Here is a 19,208-nt window from a genome sequence, read left to right as displayed (position 1 = left end):
TAGTACCACTGGGCTCCCAGACCCCTCTGATCACGGGTTCCTAATCTCTTTGATCCCCTGTATCACTCGTCTCGGGTATCCCTGACCTTCTAAGCCTCTTATTGCTCAGATTCCATGTCCCATGCCCCCCAGGTCCCCTACACCCCAGGTCCTCTGCACTCACCACGTCTCCTCCATGACGCGGTAAACGTGGATCTGTGCCGTGACGATCATAGCTGGCGTCACGACTTGCGCCGCCTGGATCTCCAACATGATGGGGGCCTTGCACTGCAGTAGGGCGGCTAGGGGCCCCCCACAAAAGGGGAGGGGTGCGGGAGGTCGGGAAAAAAGAGGGAGGGGCGGGAGGCGGGCACAGTTATGCAATGTAAACTACGAAGAAAAACCATGCGTATGCATGGATTCAGTATCACTTTGCAAACACGCGTTATGGCCCCATAAGTATTTTATTAATGAAGAAAAAGTTACGTTCCAACACCGCACGTAAGGTGACGCCAAGCAGCGCGTGCTTTGTGACGTCATCACCTTGTCTGACTTTTTAGTTGCAAATTTTGCGCCACCCTGTGACCGATTTGGCCGACTTTCTGTCGAGTTTGTCCCTCATACCAACTCGACTCTACACTCACAATGTGCTTACACTGGACCGTCGATGCACTCAACCCGACTCGCATTGAACGGGAGTCGCCGGGTCAAAGGTCAACACGCGTAAGTGGGGTGGGGCTACTCCAACGACCCCGACGACGATGACGGCGTGCAACCGCCGTGTGACCGAGACCTACGGAGCAGCTATCGGTCTCAGCCGTGGAGCATAGATGTGGCACCACTCTTTTAATTAATTCCTTGTGCAGCTGTGAAAGTCCTGATGTGCTGTGCAGTGCATCAATGCACGTGTGTACAGCAGCATGTGATGACTGAGTTGGGCCTGTAGGTGGCTGGCAGGGTTATTGAATAACCGCACTTGTACACCAGTCACGTGGTTAATGGCAACTCGGTTCAAGAATTGCTGTGTGACACCACGTGCTGGTGCATCTCACAGATTAACCATAATAAATCTGTTTGACCTCGATTTGGAGCACCTGCCCACGTCCTTCATTTCGAGTGTGCAACATAGAGGACTTCACAGGGCTAGGGACTGGGCCACATCGCGAGTCCGACGCTGGTGGTGCTCGGACACGACAAGCTGACATTATCCCCGCTACAATTTCCTCCCTCTATGCGACCTGGTGCCTTGGTTCTCTCCAGGCCCCTGGCCAGTGTCACCACCGCCCGCACACTCCACAGCCACTGGGAGCTATGCACTGTTAAATCTCGATTGAAAACCCATTGCTTTATAACTGCTTTTTGCGTTTAGTTTGTTCCCCCCCCCCCCGTACCTCCGATTAGCGCGGTTGGCTACGTACGGTGCGAACGAAGTTCAACGGAGGTACTCACGCACGCGCTGCCGGCCTCACCTGGGTCGAGTCCCCTGTGGAAGTAGCGCGCGTGGACGAACGCCGTCGTGGCGCGCACCTCGCGGAGGCCTCGCGCCAGGCGGAGCCGCTCGGCCTCGCGCCAGAACCCCACGGCCGCGTCGGCGCCGTGGCCTCGCGCCAGCAGCGCCACGAAGGGCTCGTGGCCCGCGTCGCCCAGGGCCTCGCGCAAGCTCCTGCGTGTGCGGAGGGGGGCGGGAGCGGCGTTCACGCTCCCCGATGGCGCGATTCGGCGTCGCGGCACGAGATCCGCCGGGGAAGTCTCGCGGAGTCGGCGCGGCCCTTCCGTGTCGTGGAGAACGGCGCCGCAACGGAAGTTGACAATGCGGAGCTACCTCGGAGATCCCGAGGTAGCTCTGCTCCGCTGCCTAACGTGTGGGCCGGAGTGACCTCCGGCCCACACGTTAGGGAGCAGCGCTGTTTTAATTCGACTTACTCTGGCGCTGAATGTAATGCTCGTCGCATGACGGTCTGAGCGATGTTGTTAATGATCACAGCTGGAATCTGGCCGGATTGAGTACAGAACCACATTGAGTATGACAGGGTTAATTTTTTTTGTCGTCAAGCCATTGGCGACCGGGCTTAGATCATCAACTCACTACGATTTGATCGCAGGTGGCTGACACCTGGATTTGAACCCAGAATCTCAGCGCTCTGACCTCTGAGGCACACAGCCCCAAGGTCGTTGTCGACGTTAAATGCAGTCGTACCCCACATATCGGTGACGATGGCTGTACCGTGTTGGTCGTGAAAAACCACGCGCCGTGTTGGTTGGTCGCACGTGTGCCGTGTGGATGGCAGGGAGTGTGCCGTGTGGGTGGCAGGGAGTGTGCCGTGTGGGTGGCAGGGAGTGCGCCGTGTGGGTGGCAGGGAGTGCGCCGTGTGGGTGGCAGGGAGTGCGCCGTGTGGGTGGCAGGGAGTGCGCCGTGTGGGTGGCAAGGAGTGCGCCGTGTGGGTGGCAGGGAGTGTGCCGTGTGGGTGGCAGTGAGTGCGCCGTGTGGGTGGCAGGGAGTGTGCCGTGTGGGTGGCAGTGAGTGCGCCGTGTCCATGGCAGGGAGTGCGCCGTGTGGGTGGGCGCCTCACTGAGGTGGCACCAGGGGCCTGCGCAGGATCCGGCCTCTATACTGCAGCACACGCGGCAGCAGCCTCCGGGCCAACTGCATCCGGGATGGCGACGCTGAAGCGGTCCCGCTCGCGTCTTCTGCGTGCGTGTTGTGCGTGGGTGCGTGCGTGTTGTGCGTGGGTGCGTGCGTGTTGTGCGTGGGTGCGTGCGTGTTGTGCGTGGGTGTGTGCGTGTTGTGTGTGAGTGCGTGCGTGTTGTGCGTGAGTATTGTCGGGGAGCGGTAGCGCAGCGGTTAGTGCACGGTTGGCAACGTACGGTGCAAAATAAGTTCAACATTCATTTCTGCTGAGCCCGGCGACCCGAGTTTCATTACCGCTCGTGGCCAATAAAAGTGGCGAATATATGAATTGGTCCTGGGACTCCTCTAGGTCGACTCATCCTTACATGGGTAACTTGTGCGATGTTTAAGCATCAGCCCGTGAGAGATAAAGGTGGCTGGGCGTGGTGCAATCCACACCACCTTGCACACTTTGTCGGCCTTTATAAGTTATTGCTAAGAGCACTTGCCCCAACAGCCTACACCGGGTGTCTTTATCTTTGTGTGTATGTGTTACAACACCGCTTGGAGGGAGCTTGTGAAAGACCATCTATATACGAGCATCTGTGCTGGCCTCGATCATTCTGGTTGGCCTGAATGCGGTCCATCCCAGGTTTATCCCGGCTGGATTGTTCGAGAAGCTCAGATCTCTTAACATAGCCCTTGTATAGGAATAGGTTTTACCCTTTTAACTGGCACAAAAACAGACACCTTTATTCAAGGCATCATGTTTGCAATAACCACAACACAAGCAGACAAAATGCAAACATAAAAGACAACTCTGATAATAATATGCACTGTCCTTGAATTTGATTGGTCCACACCCGAGACGGCTTTTCTTAGAGCCTAGTCTCCATTGGTGTTGGACCAGAAGGCGCCAAAAGGTGTACAACTCAAAAACAGCGCACTATCAGAGTATTGAGGGCTCGGAGTGAGCATTTACATTATGAGACCTCCTTTGCCAGTAACAAAAAAATACCCCTTGTAGTTTTAAACTAAACAATTTTAAGCATTTATTATTAGTTTTACTGGATAAGGCCCACGGAGATGTATAGATTTTTTTCAGAAGCGACCTGACAACAAATGACAGCTCAAGGAAGTGGCTTATCATCGTGTGGAAATCTACAGCAGCCAAACACTCTAAACGCGTGACGTTGATTCTAAATGTGGAGGGAATTACCCGAGGACCCGGAGAAAAACCCACGCGACCACGGTGATCGAGAACACGCAAACTCTAAATATACAGCAGGATGTCAGTGCCCACGACCTGCTCTATACCAGGCGAGGTAGTCAACATTTCGGTACCCCGCGGCGCCCCGTAAGGGCGGCCCGCTGGAGTGTTCTGGGCGTCTCGGACGCGTCTCGCTGTACCTTCTGTGGCGGTCCACTTGCTGTAGCGCAGTTGGAAGTTGTCGCTCAGCATGCGCACGGCGAGGCTGGGACACCTCCTCACAGTCTCCTCGAAAGACCACGGCCATCCTCCTGCGCTCGCCGCGGAGGGAAGAGGGGATAACTGCAGCGGTGGGTTTCTCATCCCGGACAAAGAACCTCCTAATGGAGCCCACACGTTATGGGGGTCATGCTGACCTTTCACATAATTCAGTTCTGAGCAGTAAAACTATTTCGTCCGATTTTGTCCAATTAATGTACGACTAATGTTCTTTGCAGGGGCATTATATTTGGCTGATGACACCTTAATATACAGAGGATCGCAGCGTTTGGGCGATTGTTGGTGCCGGCTTATCGTGCAGCCGCCTTCCCGCTTGTCTGTAGTTCCTCCTCGTGCCTCTGAGTGAGCAAATACTGTGCCTCGGTGGCGTGTTAAAAGTTGATAACATGATTATTATGGTTAAATGGTGTGCCTCGAGTGTGAATAAAGAGGTCTGTTTTGAACCGATCTCAGAATTAGTGCTGTGGCTCCTTCTTCTGCGGCTGTTTACCGACACAGCGTGACGCACTGTCGTTTGCAGAGTTCCAAACGGGTTGTATTCGTCTTTTAAACATTTTGCAATGTAAGGTTGAAAGCATCAATGCATTCGCTCTGGCCTGCAAGGGGCAGGGGGCTTGGGAGATACGGTAACGCTCGTCAACACAATCCAGTATTTTAAGCAACATTTTAGTATCGAGTTGTGTTCCTATTGGGGACTTACAATGTAGAAAAGTGGCCAAAATTGATGAAGTGGTTACCCCAAAATGAGGCAATGAAAACCAGGCAGTGCCCCACGAATTATCTCTCAGCCGGCTAGAGCGATGACGTCATCGCGCGACGTCACAACGCGCCACGTGCGCCGTGCGACGTCGTCTCGTTGTGCCGCTTGGAGCGCCCGCCATCGTCATTCGTCATTGCCACCAATAAATACCTCCGAGGACAAACGCGCGCACGTGTTGGGAATCCTTGATGCGTGTGTCCGTCTCAACATTCCACACCACCTAGCTAGGGAGTTGGAGCACGTACACCAAGCCCTCAGGATGAACGGATACTCGGACCGTACAATCCGCAAAGCTGCCTCCATCCAAAACCATCACTTTACCATACATAGCAGGGGTTACCAAAAAGATTTTCAAAATCTTAAACAAACACAAGATCCAGGTTCGTTTCAACACAGTCCACAAAATCCGTGATTTAATCCCATCTGTAAAGGATGTGAATCCTGACATGCAATACGCTGGTGTCTACAAACGGAATTGTGGTTGTGGCAGCAGTTACATTGGGGAAACGAAACGACATGTCTCGGACCGCGTTCGTGAACACAAGGCAGATCTGAAACACGGTAGGACCAATACCTCTGCCGTTGCTGATCATTGTTTTAACGCTGTGGGCTCACATGAAATAGATTTTTCCAAGACGGAGGTACTCTGCAAACCTACCGGCTACCTTCAGAGATTTGTTCATGAAGCCATCCAGATATATAAACACAGACACAACTTCAACCGAGAAGATGGGTACAAACTGAGCAATCATTGGAAGGACGTTATTAACCAGGTAAAGTCTTAACTGACTGTGATGTTTCCATCCTACCTGCCAATGTCAGCTGTTATTTCCGACTCTGTCTCTCTCTCTCTATGCCTCTCTCTTCGATCTCTCACATGCCCTTTAGATTGCACTCTCATGCTCACATGCCCTTTAGATTGCACTCTCATGCTCACATGTCCTTTAGGTTGCACTCTCATGCTCACATGCCCTTTGGATTGCACTCTCATGCTCAAATGCCCTTTGGATTGCACTCTCATGCTCACATGTCCTTTGGATTACACTCTCATGCTCACATGTCCTTTGGATTGCACTCTCATGCTCACATGTCCTTTGGATTACACTCTCATGCTCACATGTCCTTTGGATTGCACTCTCATGGTGCTAATCTCTCATTAACACTACTGTTGTGCGCATATGCGGGCATGAGACTCTTATGCGGCGACGGAAGCTCATTCATGCTATTCTCCCTCCCTAATCCCTCTCTTCCTAATCTCCCCCATTAACACAACTGAAGTGCTTCTCTCGCTGGTTCAGCACTTCCACTGCTGGATTATATTTTTTCCGCCTGAGGACAACCGCTTGTGTTGCGATCGAAACGTCGTGATTTATTTCACTTTATACCTACGTGACTTTACCGAAATAACCCAAGAGTAGGGGAAAGAAAATAGGAAAAGAGTGGATTTTAAAGAAATAATTGAATTAACCGGAGTGACTCCCCTGATGGTGGTGACCCTTTACCGTCATCCCCTTCTCTTGGGAGTTCAGCTGCCCCCTCCGCTCTCCCCGTCCGGTGCCAGGGGTCTCCCTCCCAGCTGCCCACTTCGGGCTCCTCGCTCACCGGGCCCGAGAAGATCCAGGCGAGGCCCTCGGCCTCCGACGCACGCCGCTGCCACTCGTCCTCCGGGCTGGGGTCAGCCGCCTCCGTGACCTCTCTTGGGGTACAGGGGTCACACTTGACCTTTGCCTGAGGAACAAAGCAGCACGGACCAAGCCGCATAAGTCGGGTGGCCACCTATCTGGGCTTCTCGCAGGGATCATCCACTTTGTGATGACGTAGCTGTCCGGTGAAGCAATGCTCGTCTCACCGCTGTCTTCACAAACAGCGCGATGTCTCTGTCCACAAATTCGGCCAACGCTGGCCCGAGCTCCTGAAAACGTTCAAATTGACACGTCATCGCACGCACCGAAAACGCCAGGAGACCAGTTGTCATCAAGCTAGGTGGCCTAGAAAGAGCCTGGGTTACTCACGGGTGGCTGAGACCTGGAGTCTAACCCATGGGCTCAGTGGTGGCAGCTCAGCACTCTGACCCCTGAGTAACCTGGCCACCTCCTCCCGTGGTCTTTTTAGAGCTCCTTACTAAATGCATTCATGACACACAAAGTGCTTGCCACAAATGAACCACAATATGTTGCCGATCTCGTCAAGGAGCATGAACCATCACGCGAACTGTGGCCATCCTCGCAGCGGCTGTTGTCTAGCCGTCAATCAAGACGGTCGCCGCATCGCACGCTTTCAAGTCACTGGAGCTATTCACTTTCAAATAATCTAGATTGAAAACTAAGTTCTTTAGAACTGATTTTTGTGTTTAGTTTGTTGTGCTTCCACAGCACCTCCGATTAGCACGGTTGGCTACGTACGGTGCGAACAAAGTTCAACATACATCCATACATTCACCGGGGGTCCAATTACAATCGTGACGGTGTAATTGATACTGAATTGCAAGAGTGACGTGATTGTAATTTCAGCCGACAATGCCGCTTCTGCGATTGCAACTAGAGTTGACCCCACATCCGTCCACCACCCGACCCCCAGGGTCACCTGACCCACGCGTCTCTGCGCCTCCGCGAGTCGGAGCGACACGGCCGCCCCTGGCGTCGCTCCGAGGAGCGAGGAGAGGAGACGTTGGGGTAGAGGCACGACGGACGGCTCTCCCGCCAGGGCCGGACCAAGCGTGCGGGGCGAAGCGGCGGGTGGCGGCGGCGACGCGACCCCGACCTGACCCCGGGTCAGGGTGACCCCGCACGCGAGCCCCGACCTCCAGACACGCTCGGCGGCCTGCGAGAGCAGCTCGTGAAGGGAGGGGTCCTTGCCAGGATCCTGCGTGTCGGATTAACGGCGACGCGAGCTCAGAGCAGGTCAGAGTGCGGTGTGCTTGTCACGACAAATGACCACTGCCCAGTGCACGATCACGCGGGAGGTACAGACGCTGCGTGCCAAGCAACTCCCGGTGCCATCGAACGCATGGCCAGACTGGACACACGGCGATCACGGCTGTCGCTTGCTATTCAAATAACATACGAGATAAGAGAGCGAGAGAGAGAGGGAAAATGTGTCGAAATGCTTGTGGGCAGGCACTACCTGTTTTTATTTTCTGTTATCGGACTGTTTATTTTTTTATTTTTTTATTGAATTGATTATGTTAATTTGGTAAGCGAGGTCCTGCGTTGGCACGGTGATCCGCCTTTAGTAACCAGGCAGGACAAACTCCTGGACAGCTGTAAGACCTTTGTCGCTCATCGGATTCCTCCAGTCTAAATCAAGATTCCGATTCTGATACCAAAAATATACTGCGCAAATCCACTTGGCTATAATTATAGGCGCCGTATGTGGAGCCCTCTTTTGCACCGTGCGTAGCCAACCGTGCTCGTCGGAGGCGCGGATTGTTAATACGTTACCAACATTGGGCAATGCCGCATTTCTGAACGCGTTATTTATCTTCACACAGACAGGACAGAGAGACGCGACGGCTGGACACGTACACGCGTGGCAAGGCGCGCGAACCCCTCCACCTCCTGCCAGAAGAGAAGTCGCGGGGGCTCTCCGTGGCCCCGCGCCTCCAGAAACGCCAGGAGGGGACCCCCTGCAAAGTGGTCGCAGGCCAGGGCGGATCGCAGGGCTCCCGTTTCGGGGGGCCAGCCCCCCATCTCAGGACGTAGGATCCCCTGTCCTATCCCTCTGGCCGCTGGAGAGGGGTCCGGCCATCGGCGGGGTCCTCCCGTCCTCCAGGGGTTTGATCCGTGCCGCTTGGACCCCCTTGCTGCGTCAGACGTCCTCCTCGCCTCGCCCCAACAAAAGCAACAACCGCTGTCGCGCAGTCCCTTCGGTGAGTCTGGGCGGTCGTAGTCGTGGGCACGGTGGTTGCCGAGGTCCTTGCAGCTTTGGTGATGGTAGTGGTGGCCGTGGTGGCGGTCGCGGTGGTGGTCGTGGTGGCGGTGAACGCGCGACGACGGAGGCCGATCTGCTGCCGTCGAGGTCGACCCGCGCTCGTCGTGACCCCGGCTTCCAGGACACGCCGCGTCATCGCCACCGTCGCCGTCGACCGAGCCGGGAGCAAGGCTCGCGCGCCACTCGCGTCGCCACCGCTCGTGGCCGAGCAGCCGCGGGACCCAGTAGCCACGCAGCTGCGCCAGCGCCTCGCCCTGCGCCGCCCGCAGCAGCCGGGCGCGGTCGCGCGGCGCTGTCGAGGAAACGCAGCGCCACGCGGAGTCGGCGACGCTCTCCGCTGTCGAGGGGAGGGCTCGGACTGCTGCTGCAGCTGCTGCTGCTGGGGGGTTGAGGGCCACCGCTACGCACAGGACTATGGCTACCGCTGGAGCTAGTACTGGAGCTACTGCTGGAGCTACTGCTGTAGCTACTGCTGGAGCTAGTCCTGGAGCTAGTGCTGGAGCTTGTGCTGGAGCTATTGCTAGAGCTACTGCTGGAGCTACTGCTGGAGCTAGTCCTGGAGCTACTGCTGGAGCTAGTACTGGAGCTACTGCTGGAGCTACTGCTGGAGCTAGTCCTGGAGCTAGTGCTGGAGCTTGTGCTGGAGCTATTGCTAGAGCTACTGCTGGAGCTACTGCTGGAGCTAGTCCTGTAGCTACTGCTGGAGCTAGTGCTGGAGCTAGTGCTGGAGCTACTGTTGGAGCTAGTCCTGGAGCTAGTGCTGGAGCTAGTGCTGGAGCTACAGTTGGAGATAGTGCTGGAGCTAGTCCTGGAGCTAGTGCTGGAGCTTGTGCTGGAGCTATTGCTAGAGCTACTGCTGGAGCTACTGCTAGAGCTAGTGTTGGAGCTACTGCTGGAGTTACCGCTGGAGCTACTGCTGGAGCTACCGCTGGAGCTACCGCTGGAGCTACTGCTGGAGCTACTGCTGGAGCTAGTGCTGGAGCTACTGCTGGAGCTACCGCTGGAGCTACTGCTGGAGCTACTGCTGGAGCTAGTCCTTGAGCTAGTGCTGGAGCTACTGCTGGAGCTAGTCCTGGAGCTACTGCTGGAGCTAGTCCTGGAGCTACTGCTGGAGCTAGTGCTGGAGCTACTGCTGGAGCTAGTCCTGGAGCTACTGCTGGAGCTACTGCTGGAGCTAGTGCTGGAGCTACTGCTGGAGCTAGTGCTGGAGCAAGTGCTAGAGCTAGTGCTGGAGCTGGAACTAGTGCTGGAGCTAGTGCTGGAACTAGTGCTGGAGCTAGTGCTGGAGCTACTGCTGGAGCTAGTGCTGGAGCAAGTGCTAGAGCTAGTGCTGGAGCTGGAACTAGTGCTGGAGCTACTGCTGGAGCTAGTGCTGGAGCTAGTGCTGGAGCTACTGCTGGAGCTACTGCTGGAGCTACTGCTAGTGCTAGAGCTACCACTAGAGCTACCGCTGGAGCTACCACTGGAACTAGTGCTGGAGCTAGTGCTGGAGATAGTGCTGGAGCTACTGCTGGAGCTACCGCTGGAGCTACCTCTGGAACTAGTGCTGGAGCTAGTGCTGGAGCTAGTGCTGGAGCTACTGCTGGAGCGACGTCTTCAGTCCATGCTCATTACCGATAGCGTTGGGGTTAGCGTCACCGCTAAGCCTATGGCTAAAGTACAACTACTACAGCTACTGCTATAGGAATATAGGCTGCAATGATTTGGGATTGTTACAGACCGGCGTACGTTATACTCCAGTGGTAGTGCCTTATGCTGACAATCCCGTTTCTAAGTTGGCCGAGTGGCGTTGGGGAAAATATCGAGCGAGCGACAAATCCCACCCTGGCTGGGACTACAGGAATAGCTAGCTGCTCGTGCTAGGGCTACTGTTAGTACGACTTCTCTAGCTATGGCGCTGGGGCTAGAACTCTGCCTGTGGACCTCTGGCTAGCACGACTGCTCCGAGCTTCTGCACCTGCGAGGGCTACTCTTAATACCACTACTGCGAGGATTAAGGGGTCGCCCATAAATGACGTCACGCGATTTTGGACGATTTTGACCACCCCCCTCGTCACACGGCGTCACAAAAAGTCAGACCCCCCTCAAATATGACGTCACAAAGCTCTCCCCCCCCCCCCAACGATATTTACATTTTGAAAATAAAACATGCTTCAAATCGCTTTAAACTATTGTCATTGTAGTGCGTATTTAATGTGGCGCTGCACTCTGGTGTTGTCGGAGAAAACATTTATTAAAAAGTATATTTAATTAAGTAGAACGTGTTGTCTATATTTATTTAAAGTTGCGCATGTTGATGTGACGTCACATTTCTCACCCCCCCCCCCCTCGTTACACATCGTCACAAATATCTGACCCCCCCCCCCCCCCAGGTGCGTGACGTCATTTATGGACGGCCCCTAAGAGTCGCAGTAGGATAGGGCCCAGAGCGATGGTGCCTGGCCTCTGGCTGCTACATCTCCCGCTAGTGCCGGCGCGCGAGCGAGCGAGTGAGTGAGCGAGCGAGTGAGTGAGCGAGCGAGTCCACCCCTACCTGTGCCGCTGGGCGCCGGCACGCAGCTCCGCAGCACGGACGACGGCTCCCGGAGTTGGCGCGCTGCCAGGGTCCTCAGCAGGCCGTGGTAGCGGGGACCCCGCACACCCTCGGCCTCCTCCGCCCGGCACAGCCTCTCCACCGCCGCCCAGAACTCCAGCATCTCTCCTCCTGCACACGCGGTGGGGGGAGCTCGGGGTCAGCGCTGGAGGAGACTGGTGGAAGGTTTGACACGTCCTCAATGCAGGGTCTCAGGTCTTCAACGCATGTTTTATTTCGGCTGGAGTTGTCCAGGGCTGAATTCCAGAAGGTTCGTCGACGCCCTGCCCGTCAGGATGGTCGGGTCCAGGGCGTCGGGGATAGGCGGGACGGATACAACATCCCATGTAAAATGTATCCCTGATCATCGTCGTCGTCGTCATCATCATCATGAGCTGGAGAAGGCTGTAGTCAGGGTCCCAGATGGGTGCAGGTGAGGGTGGAGGTACTGTTGGAGGTGAAGGTGGTGGTGGAGGTGAGCGTGGAAGTGAAAGTGCAGGTGAGAACAGTGGTGAGGGTAGAGGTGAGGGTGGAGTTGAGGCTGTGAGGTCAAGGGTGGAGGTGAGCGTGGAGGTGAGCGTGAAGGTGAGGAGGGAGGATCTCTTTACCCTGCGTGTGTTTCAGGTGAGCCCGCAGGTGAGCCATGCCCCGCGGACTGCCCACGCACGAGCGGAGGCGACTGCGTTCGGCCTTCACCTCTGTGGGGTCTATGGGGACAGACAAAGACAAAGATCCCCCGTGTAGCTTTAACAAACTGTTGGGGCGAGTGCTGTTCACGAGTAGCAACTACGAAGGTAGGCACGCCACGGGAGGGGGTGGGTGGCCAGCACCACGACCGACCGCCTTTGTCTCCACAGTGCTGATGTTTTACACACACAGCGCACGAGGTACTCGTGTGAGGTTGAGTCAACGTAGGGGAGGCCCAGGACGGGTTCGAATAGTCACCACTTTTGTCGGTCGTGAGCACGATTCGGACTTGGGTCACTGGGTTTGTAGCGCAGTACAAACAGAAACGCATACACTTACACACACAAATGTATGTATGCATATATATTGCTACGTTTATGCGTACAGATTAGAATTACTCAGTTTGTAAATGTTGTGGCTTGGCTCTCCAACATACCGATGTGCTGTACTAGTGACGAATTGGCCACGTTCTGTTTACGTGACAACCCTTACTATTTGGCTGTGTCAGGTGGTGGCGGGTTTTAACGACACATTTAAATATTTACGCAATTTAACCCAAAAACCTCTATTATGTAAGATTCCAATTCTAATTGATCAAAATATATAATAGATTTTACCATTTCTGGCAATAAAGCAGATGTTAATATGCTCAAATAGATATATTTTACAAGGCATCAAGTCTGCATTAACCGTACGTACTTGTGGCAAAACGTGCAAACAAACATGCTCTGATAATTTTAATATACACATTGTCTTTGAAACTGATTGGCTTACACCAGAGACAGCTTTCTTTATGGCCTTGTTTCACCAGTGTTAGATCAGAGAACGTCAAACGGCGAACAGTACAAAGACAATGCACGTATCAGATCATTTGTAGCTCGGGTTGAGCAGTTATATCTATGGGACCTTTTTGCCAGTATCAAAATGATGAAAAAACAGACCCTCCGTTTCGTCTTGAGCAGACTGTTGAGGGCAAGCGCTACCTACCACTCCACTCCACTCACCCACGCACGCATAGACACGCACAGACACGCACGCGCGCACACAAGCTAGCCCGAGCCCTGATGCGAACCAGTCCCCCGTGGCTCCCCCGCCCACCGGTGGTGTACGCGAGCGGAGCCGCCAGCATCTCCTTGCACAGCGCCATCTCCACGCTGAGCTCTGTGCGCACGAACAGGGGGAGCCGCTCTCGCTGCAGCCACCGCTGCAGCCCGGCGGCGCTCAGCTCCTGGAGTCGCGGTAGAAATCCGCGGAAGTTATCCCGACAGGATCGATTTTTTACTAATTTTTTTTTACAGTTGATTTTATTTTTTATTTTACTAGGTAAGGCCCACTGAGCTACAATGTAGATCTTTTTCAGAAGCGACCTGCCGATCGCCAAAGGATAGCTCAACCAAGTGGCTCATCGTCACGTGGAAAATTATAGCAGCCGAATACTCTAAAGGCGTGATGTTAATTCTACACGTGATGGGGAAAACTGGACCCGGAGAAAAATCCACGAGGCCACGGGGAGAGAGAGACACGCAAACTCCAAATATACAGCAGCAGGCGTCAGGGTCGGGATCGAACCCACGACCTCCTGTATACAAGGCGAGAGAGTTAACATCTCATAGACACCGTGGTGCCACAATTTAGAAGCAACCGTTTTCTCCGGATCATAAGATGCATTCTCCCCACCTTCCTTCGCCCTATATTTAAGAGCATTTTTTAGAGTTGCTCGTAGCCAATTGTATTGACACCGGGCACGAGTTTGGGGTGCGTCTTACTTTCCAGGGCGTCTGGAATAAAAACATAAATTGCGTGACGGACGACGACGGGTTAGACGCGCACGTTGGAACAGAGAGTCACGTTGCACGGCAGCAGGCAACGAACTACAACAGCTTGAGAAGAACCTTGGGGACGTGGAAGACCAGGACAGAGAGAGAGAATCGCGGGAGACACGACCGGCGGCGATTTAAAGGTCGCTGCGATATCGTGCAGGGGTTGGCGTTCGGGCACAGCTGGCTGAAGTTCAAGTGTCGATAAGAACACACGGAGGGTTTCTCGACGTGGTGGAATGGGGGTGAAGAAGCGGTGTGGTTTGTCATTCATTGAAGTAATCCGATGACTTTCCGACGTCTTTGCGGTCACGAGCCCTGGACGAGTGAGGAGCTGACCTAGGGGAGGCCCAGGACCAGATTCTCATGCAGTCGGTGTGTGGGGTAACACACAGAAAAAGAGTTATATTTTATATTTATATCTTGACTTAAAGCTTTCGCGACTGCAGGAATTCATATTCTTGGGTCTTTCGGTAAAGTCGCGTAGATAGGTTCAAAGAAAAATAAAAAAAGTAACAAAAAGCTTCCACGTTTCGATCGCAACACAAGCGGTCGTCATCAGGAGATCGCTCGTGTTGCGTTAGAAACGTCGTCGTTTTAAAAATTATTTTTTTTAATTTTCTTTGAACCTATCTACGTGACTTAACCAAAAGACCCAAGAATATTTATATTTTTCGCAAGCACGGGTCAGCCACAAGCCGGAGAATCCGCCCTTGGACAAATGAGAGTTAAACTTTACGTGCTCGTCTGTGTATCTGCGATTGTGTATCTGTACGTGTGTGTGTGTGGGGAGCGGTAACGTAGCGGTTAACGCGCTACGCTGCGAACCCGGCGAGCCGAGTTCGATTCCCGCTCACGGCCAACATCGGTGACGAATATCTGAATCTGGTCCTGGGCCTCCCCTAGGTCAGCTCAGACTCAAATGAGTACCTAAGTACTGTAAAAACATAACTGGGGAGACAAAGGCGGCTGGGCATGTATGGTGCTGGCACGCCCCTCGTGTGCCGGCCGGGCTTCATAGCACTTCGCTCGCAGCACTTGCCCCAATAATCTGAGCAGTCTATACGGGGGACTTTTGTCTCTGTCTTAGTGTGTATGTGTATGTTACCAGGTGAGATGGCGGCTTGGGCTGGAAGAACCAGGTGCGTTCTCCCGGCAGGTAATACGCCCTCTGCCCAAACACCTGCATTGCAGAGAACGCACAGAGAGGTGTGAGCGGGCAGTCCACTGGGACTCTGTCTCTTCGTCATCATTCAGTCTGCCTGCCTGTGTCGCTGTCCGTCTGTCTTTCCCTACATTTGTCTGATGTCATGTACTGCATGTCTGTCCGTGTGTCTGTCTGTGGTATCTGTCTTGACGATTATCTGAACCGGTCCTGCGCCTCCCCTAGGTCTACTCAGCCTCAAATTAGTACATGGTGCAGTGTATAAACATCGCCACTGGGGAGACAAAGGTGGCCGGGCAAGGTGCTGGCCACCCACCTCCTCGTGTGCCGTTCCCTCCTTCATAGGCGCTCGCTAACAGCACTTGCCCCAACAGTCTGTTAAGGCTACACGGGAGATCTTTGTATTTGGTGTTTGTCCTGCTATAACTGTCAGATTTGCTTACCACTTTCCCTTTCAAGTTCATATCTTTCCTTTCTTAAGATCAACTAATCGTCATCTTAAGCCGTGGTCTATCTACTGCTGGATGAAGGCCTCGCCGTCACCATCCCTCGGGGGGCCAAGGTTCTCACTGTCGCACGCATCGACGATCACATTCGTCTCCTCGAGACACCAGTACTCATCCCCGTACGAGACAGATGCCTCGTCAAGGGAACGTGGAATTTCAACCGACGACTGGCCAAACGGAGACTGGTTCGGCGGCGAGCTCCCCTGCGTCTGCAGACTCGGTGACCTCGGATAATTATTCGACCAAACATTAACCGAATGTGGGTTAAATTGTAACAAAAGTCCGCCGCTGTTCGTGTTGCAGCACGCACACGCGAGCCCACAGCGACCAGTCGGCCGAAAGGTTTCATAAACAGCTCCGTGCGGCGTTCCCCAGTTGCATGAAAGTTGCACACTCAGACTCCGACTGCACTAATGCAGCATTGTCATCGAGCACGTTTGCAAACTCGGCTCTGGGCTGAACAACATCCGTACCCGTCGCAGGACGCCTATGAAATATCCCGTGTCTGAGAATGGCGTCTGGAAGTAGACATTGCAGAACTACTTCGGGGGGTCCCTTCAATTGCCTCGTATCCGCATTCGGTGGCGTCACCGTATCTCGTGAGAACAGTGCCGCATGGCATAACAACGTTTGAAACCTCATAGCTGGAAGCTAGACAGCTTGTGATGCGATTAGTTGTTGGAGGCAGTCATTGGTGACGAGGCTGAAACCATCAACTCTCTGCACTTGAGAGAACGATTTTAATCACGGGCGGCTGATACCTGGATTCGAAGCCATGGTCTCAGCGTTGCGGCCCCGGTCGTGGTATACCTGACACGACCATTATGGACCCCTCCTACCTCCCCCCGCACGAAGACACGTTCAGTTGTCTTAATGTGGGCTCAGACTCACCGGGAGGTTGAGAAATATGTTGAAAAATTCCACAAATATCTCATCTTCCAACAGAGCGGCCAGGGATGTGCGTCCTGCAATCACAAAACAATAATAATCATTAACTGTGCTCCTACACCTTATGGATATACTTGCACTTGTCACCGCAATGTGGAATTTCCACCACTGGCTAAGAGAAGCCAACAAAGATGAATACTAGCAGGAGGGGGCGATTTGGCTGCTGCTGTGTGATCCCAATTGAGTAATTTTCAGGTTTTGTTTTTCAGCATTGGAATGTTTGGTTCAATGCCAGTTCCACTGTGTGTGTGTGGGGGGGTTTAGCTGCGGGGGAAAACAATTCTGAGAGCCCCTAGAAAACCGCTGCAGAACAGGGGGTGGAACATATAAACACCACAGAGAAAGCTCCCCAAGTCGGGAATCGAACCCATGCGGGTCTTGCTGAGAGGTGTAATTTATCCTAATTATTTTCGTGGGGTATCTGTACATGGATAACGTTGTAAAGTGAACGGGAATTGGGCCAATGTAGCAGGACCCTCCTGATGCTCGGTAACATAACTCCTCGATTAAATATAGTACAAAGAGGATTTCGCTCTTTGCGTTAAAGCGTCGATGCCCCTCCACACCATCACGTGGGCGTCGCGGTGTCAGAGATGTGAACTCCCTCGCCTGGTACGCGGGAGGTTGTGGATTCGACCCCGACCTTGACGATGCCTGCTGCTGCTGTATATTTGTGCGTGGCTGTGAGATGTGAACTCCCTCGCCTGGTACGCGGGAGGTCGTGAGTTCGACCCCGACCCTGACGATGCCTGCTGCTGCTGCTGTATATTTGTGCGTGGCTGTGAGATGTGAACTCCCTCGCCTGGTACGCGGGAGGTCGTGGATTCGACCCCGACCATGACGATGCCTGCTGCTGCTGTATATTTGTGTGTGGCTGTGAGATGTGAACTCCCTCGCCTGGTACGCGGGAGGTCGTGGATTCGATCCCGACCTTGACGATGCCTACTGCTGCTGCTGTATATTTGGTGTTTGCGTGTTTCTCTCTCCGTAGAATCAACATCGCGCGATGAGTGTTCAGCTGTTGCTATACATTTCCACATGATGGTAATACACTTCGTTGAGCTATCATTTGTGATCGCCAGGACGCTTCTGAAAGAGAGCTATACACCTCAGTGGGCCTGACCTGGTAAAATAAAATTAAAAAAAATTGCTTTAAATAAGGGAAAATAAAAAAAGTGTTACAGCATCACCGGTTACCCAACCGTGCCGCAGCAACTGATCCGTGCTCGAGTCGCCTAGCAACCATCAGTCAGTGTCCGGCTCCGATATCGACCCCCAGCTACCGTCTCAGCCCCGCACCCCAGCGCGCCTGGGTTCAATCCGTGCCTCGGACCCTTCCCCACGCGCCGCAGGTCGCCAAGTGCGTTGCGGCTGGCGAAGCGGCCACGTCGAACCTGGCCAGCGGTGAACACGGAGCCCCGGAGACCGGGGTTAATTGTTCTGTTCGCCGATCTGAAAGACTACGTGACGGCGTCGTCTCGTCAATGGGAGGCACAGCAAGTAGGCTCGCTCGGTTTAAACAATCGCCGATGATGGCCGATGGTCAAGGGTAGTGACGGGATTGGTAACCACGGGATGAAGCGTGTCTTGGAGGACGACCCCTGAGGAGATGGGAGCCATAAAACCATCACGTGCGCAGGCGCTGGGTGGATGGCGACAGCTTGTCGAGGCCTTCCCCCAGCAGCGGATAGACCGTGGCTGATGACGGTGATGAACATCGGTCCGGGTGGAGCGGTGGCGCGGTGGTTAGCGCGCACCGCCCCGTCAACTCGGCTCGTCCCAGTTCGAGTCCACGACGGCGGCTGACATCAGCGTGCGGACGATGTCGCCTCAAACCGATTCCTGAGCATAATTTTCCACCAACCGGCGCTGACCAGCGTGGTGAAGTATGGTCAAACGACCCACGTCGACCGACGGGACGTGTGCACGAGATCTTCATCCAACAGTGGGCAAACGACTTCGTTTCTCATCGCACGCTGCTGGTATGAACGGGAAGAAGCATCGCAACGGGGGTCTGCGGAACAAGCGGCATCCGTTCGACTCGGACAGAAGTTGAATCGTACACAGGAGAGAGAGGGACACTCACCATGCTGCATCGCCTCTAGATAGCACAAGAGAGGAGAGAGGAGAGGGACACTCACCATCCTGCCTCGCATCTAGATAGCACAAGAGAGGAGAGAGAGGGACACTCACCATCCTGCATCGTGTCTCGATAGCACAAGAGAGGAGAGAGAGGGACACTCATCATCCTGCCTCGCATCTAGATAGCACAAGAGAGGAAAGACAGGGACACTCACCATCCTGCATCGCGTCTAGATAGCACAAGAGAGGAGAGAGAGAGACACTCACCATCCTGCATCGCCTCTAGATAGCACAAGAGAGGAGAGAGAGGGACACTCACCATGCTGCATCGCCTCTAGATAGCACAAGAGAGGAGAGAGAGGGACACTCACCATGCTGCATCGCCTCTAGATAGCACAAGAGAGGAGAGAGAGGGACACTCACCATCCTGCATCGCGTCTCGATAGCACCTGAACCCCCACGCCGAGAGGCACAGGGACCCCAGAGGCTCCCCCCCCCCCTCCCTCTGTAAGGGGGTCGGCCCCCTCTCAAGGGGGTCAGAAGACAGAGAGGAGGAGTTCGAGTGGCGATGACTGCGACAGCATGAAGAGAAGGTGCAGGGCGGTGGGAGTTGAGTGCCAAGGCGTGAGAGAGAGCAGTGTGGAGAGTTGGGGGTGGGAGTGTTA

At 54.2% G+C, this 19,208-nt stretch overlaps 1 protein-coding gene across 1 annotated transcript in view; it reads right to left on the bottom strand.

Annotated features, from left to right (window-relative positions):
* The window catches only part of RGSL1 (regulator of G protein signaling like 1), a 25,434-nt gene extending 6,226 nt beyond the window's left edge, over nucleotides 1–19,208 (bottom strand). Inside the window, exons 1-14 of the mRNA XM_076068845.1 lie at nucleotides 18,967–19,208; nucleotides 16,405–16,478; nucleotides 14,951–15,025; nucleotides 13,124–13,253; nucleotides 11,947–12,045; nucleotides 11,300–11,470; nucleotides 8,361–9,058; nucleotides 7,420–7,698; nucleotides 6,686–6,748; nucleotides 6,339–6,564; nucleotides 3,998–4,108; nucleotides 2,550–2,667; nucleotides 1,449–1,642; nucleotides 164–281 (exon numbers count right to left, since the gene is read on the bottom strand). Of these exons, the coding sequence (XP_075924960.1) occupies nucleotides 164–281; nucleotides 1,449–1,642; nucleotides 2,550–2,667; nucleotides 3,998–4,108; nucleotides 6,339–6,564; nucleotides 6,686–6,748; nucleotides 7,420–7,698; nucleotides 8,361–9,058; nucleotides 11,300–11,470; nucleotides 11,947–12,045; nucleotides 13,124–13,253; nucleotides 14,951–15,025; nucleotides 16,405–16,478; nucleotides 18,967–18,976 (2,366 nt within the window). The 5' untranslated portion in view covers nucleotides 18,977–19,208. The remainder of the gene's footprint in view (nucleotides 1–163; nucleotides 282–1,448; nucleotides 1,643–2,549; nucleotides 2,668–3,997; nucleotides 4,109–6,338; nucleotides 6,565–6,685; nucleotides 6,749–7,419; nucleotides 7,699–8,360; nucleotides 9,059–11,299; nucleotides 11,471–11,946; nucleotides 12,046–13,123; nucleotides 13,254–14,950; nucleotides 15,026–16,404; nucleotides 16,479–18,966) is intronic.

The sequence above is a fragment of the Petromyzon marinus genome, chromosome 22 (assembly GCF_048934315.1).
Source record: "Petromyzon marinus isolate PM22_M1 ecotype Great Lakes invasive population chromosome 22, UKy_Petmar_22M1.pri1.0, whole genome shotgun sequence".
Taxonomy (NCBI): Eukaryota; Metazoa; Chordata; class Hyperoartia; order Petromyzontiformes; family Petromyzontidae; genus Petromyzon; species Petromyzon marinus.
This window is presented reverse-complemented; position numbering and strand designations above follow the sequence as displayed.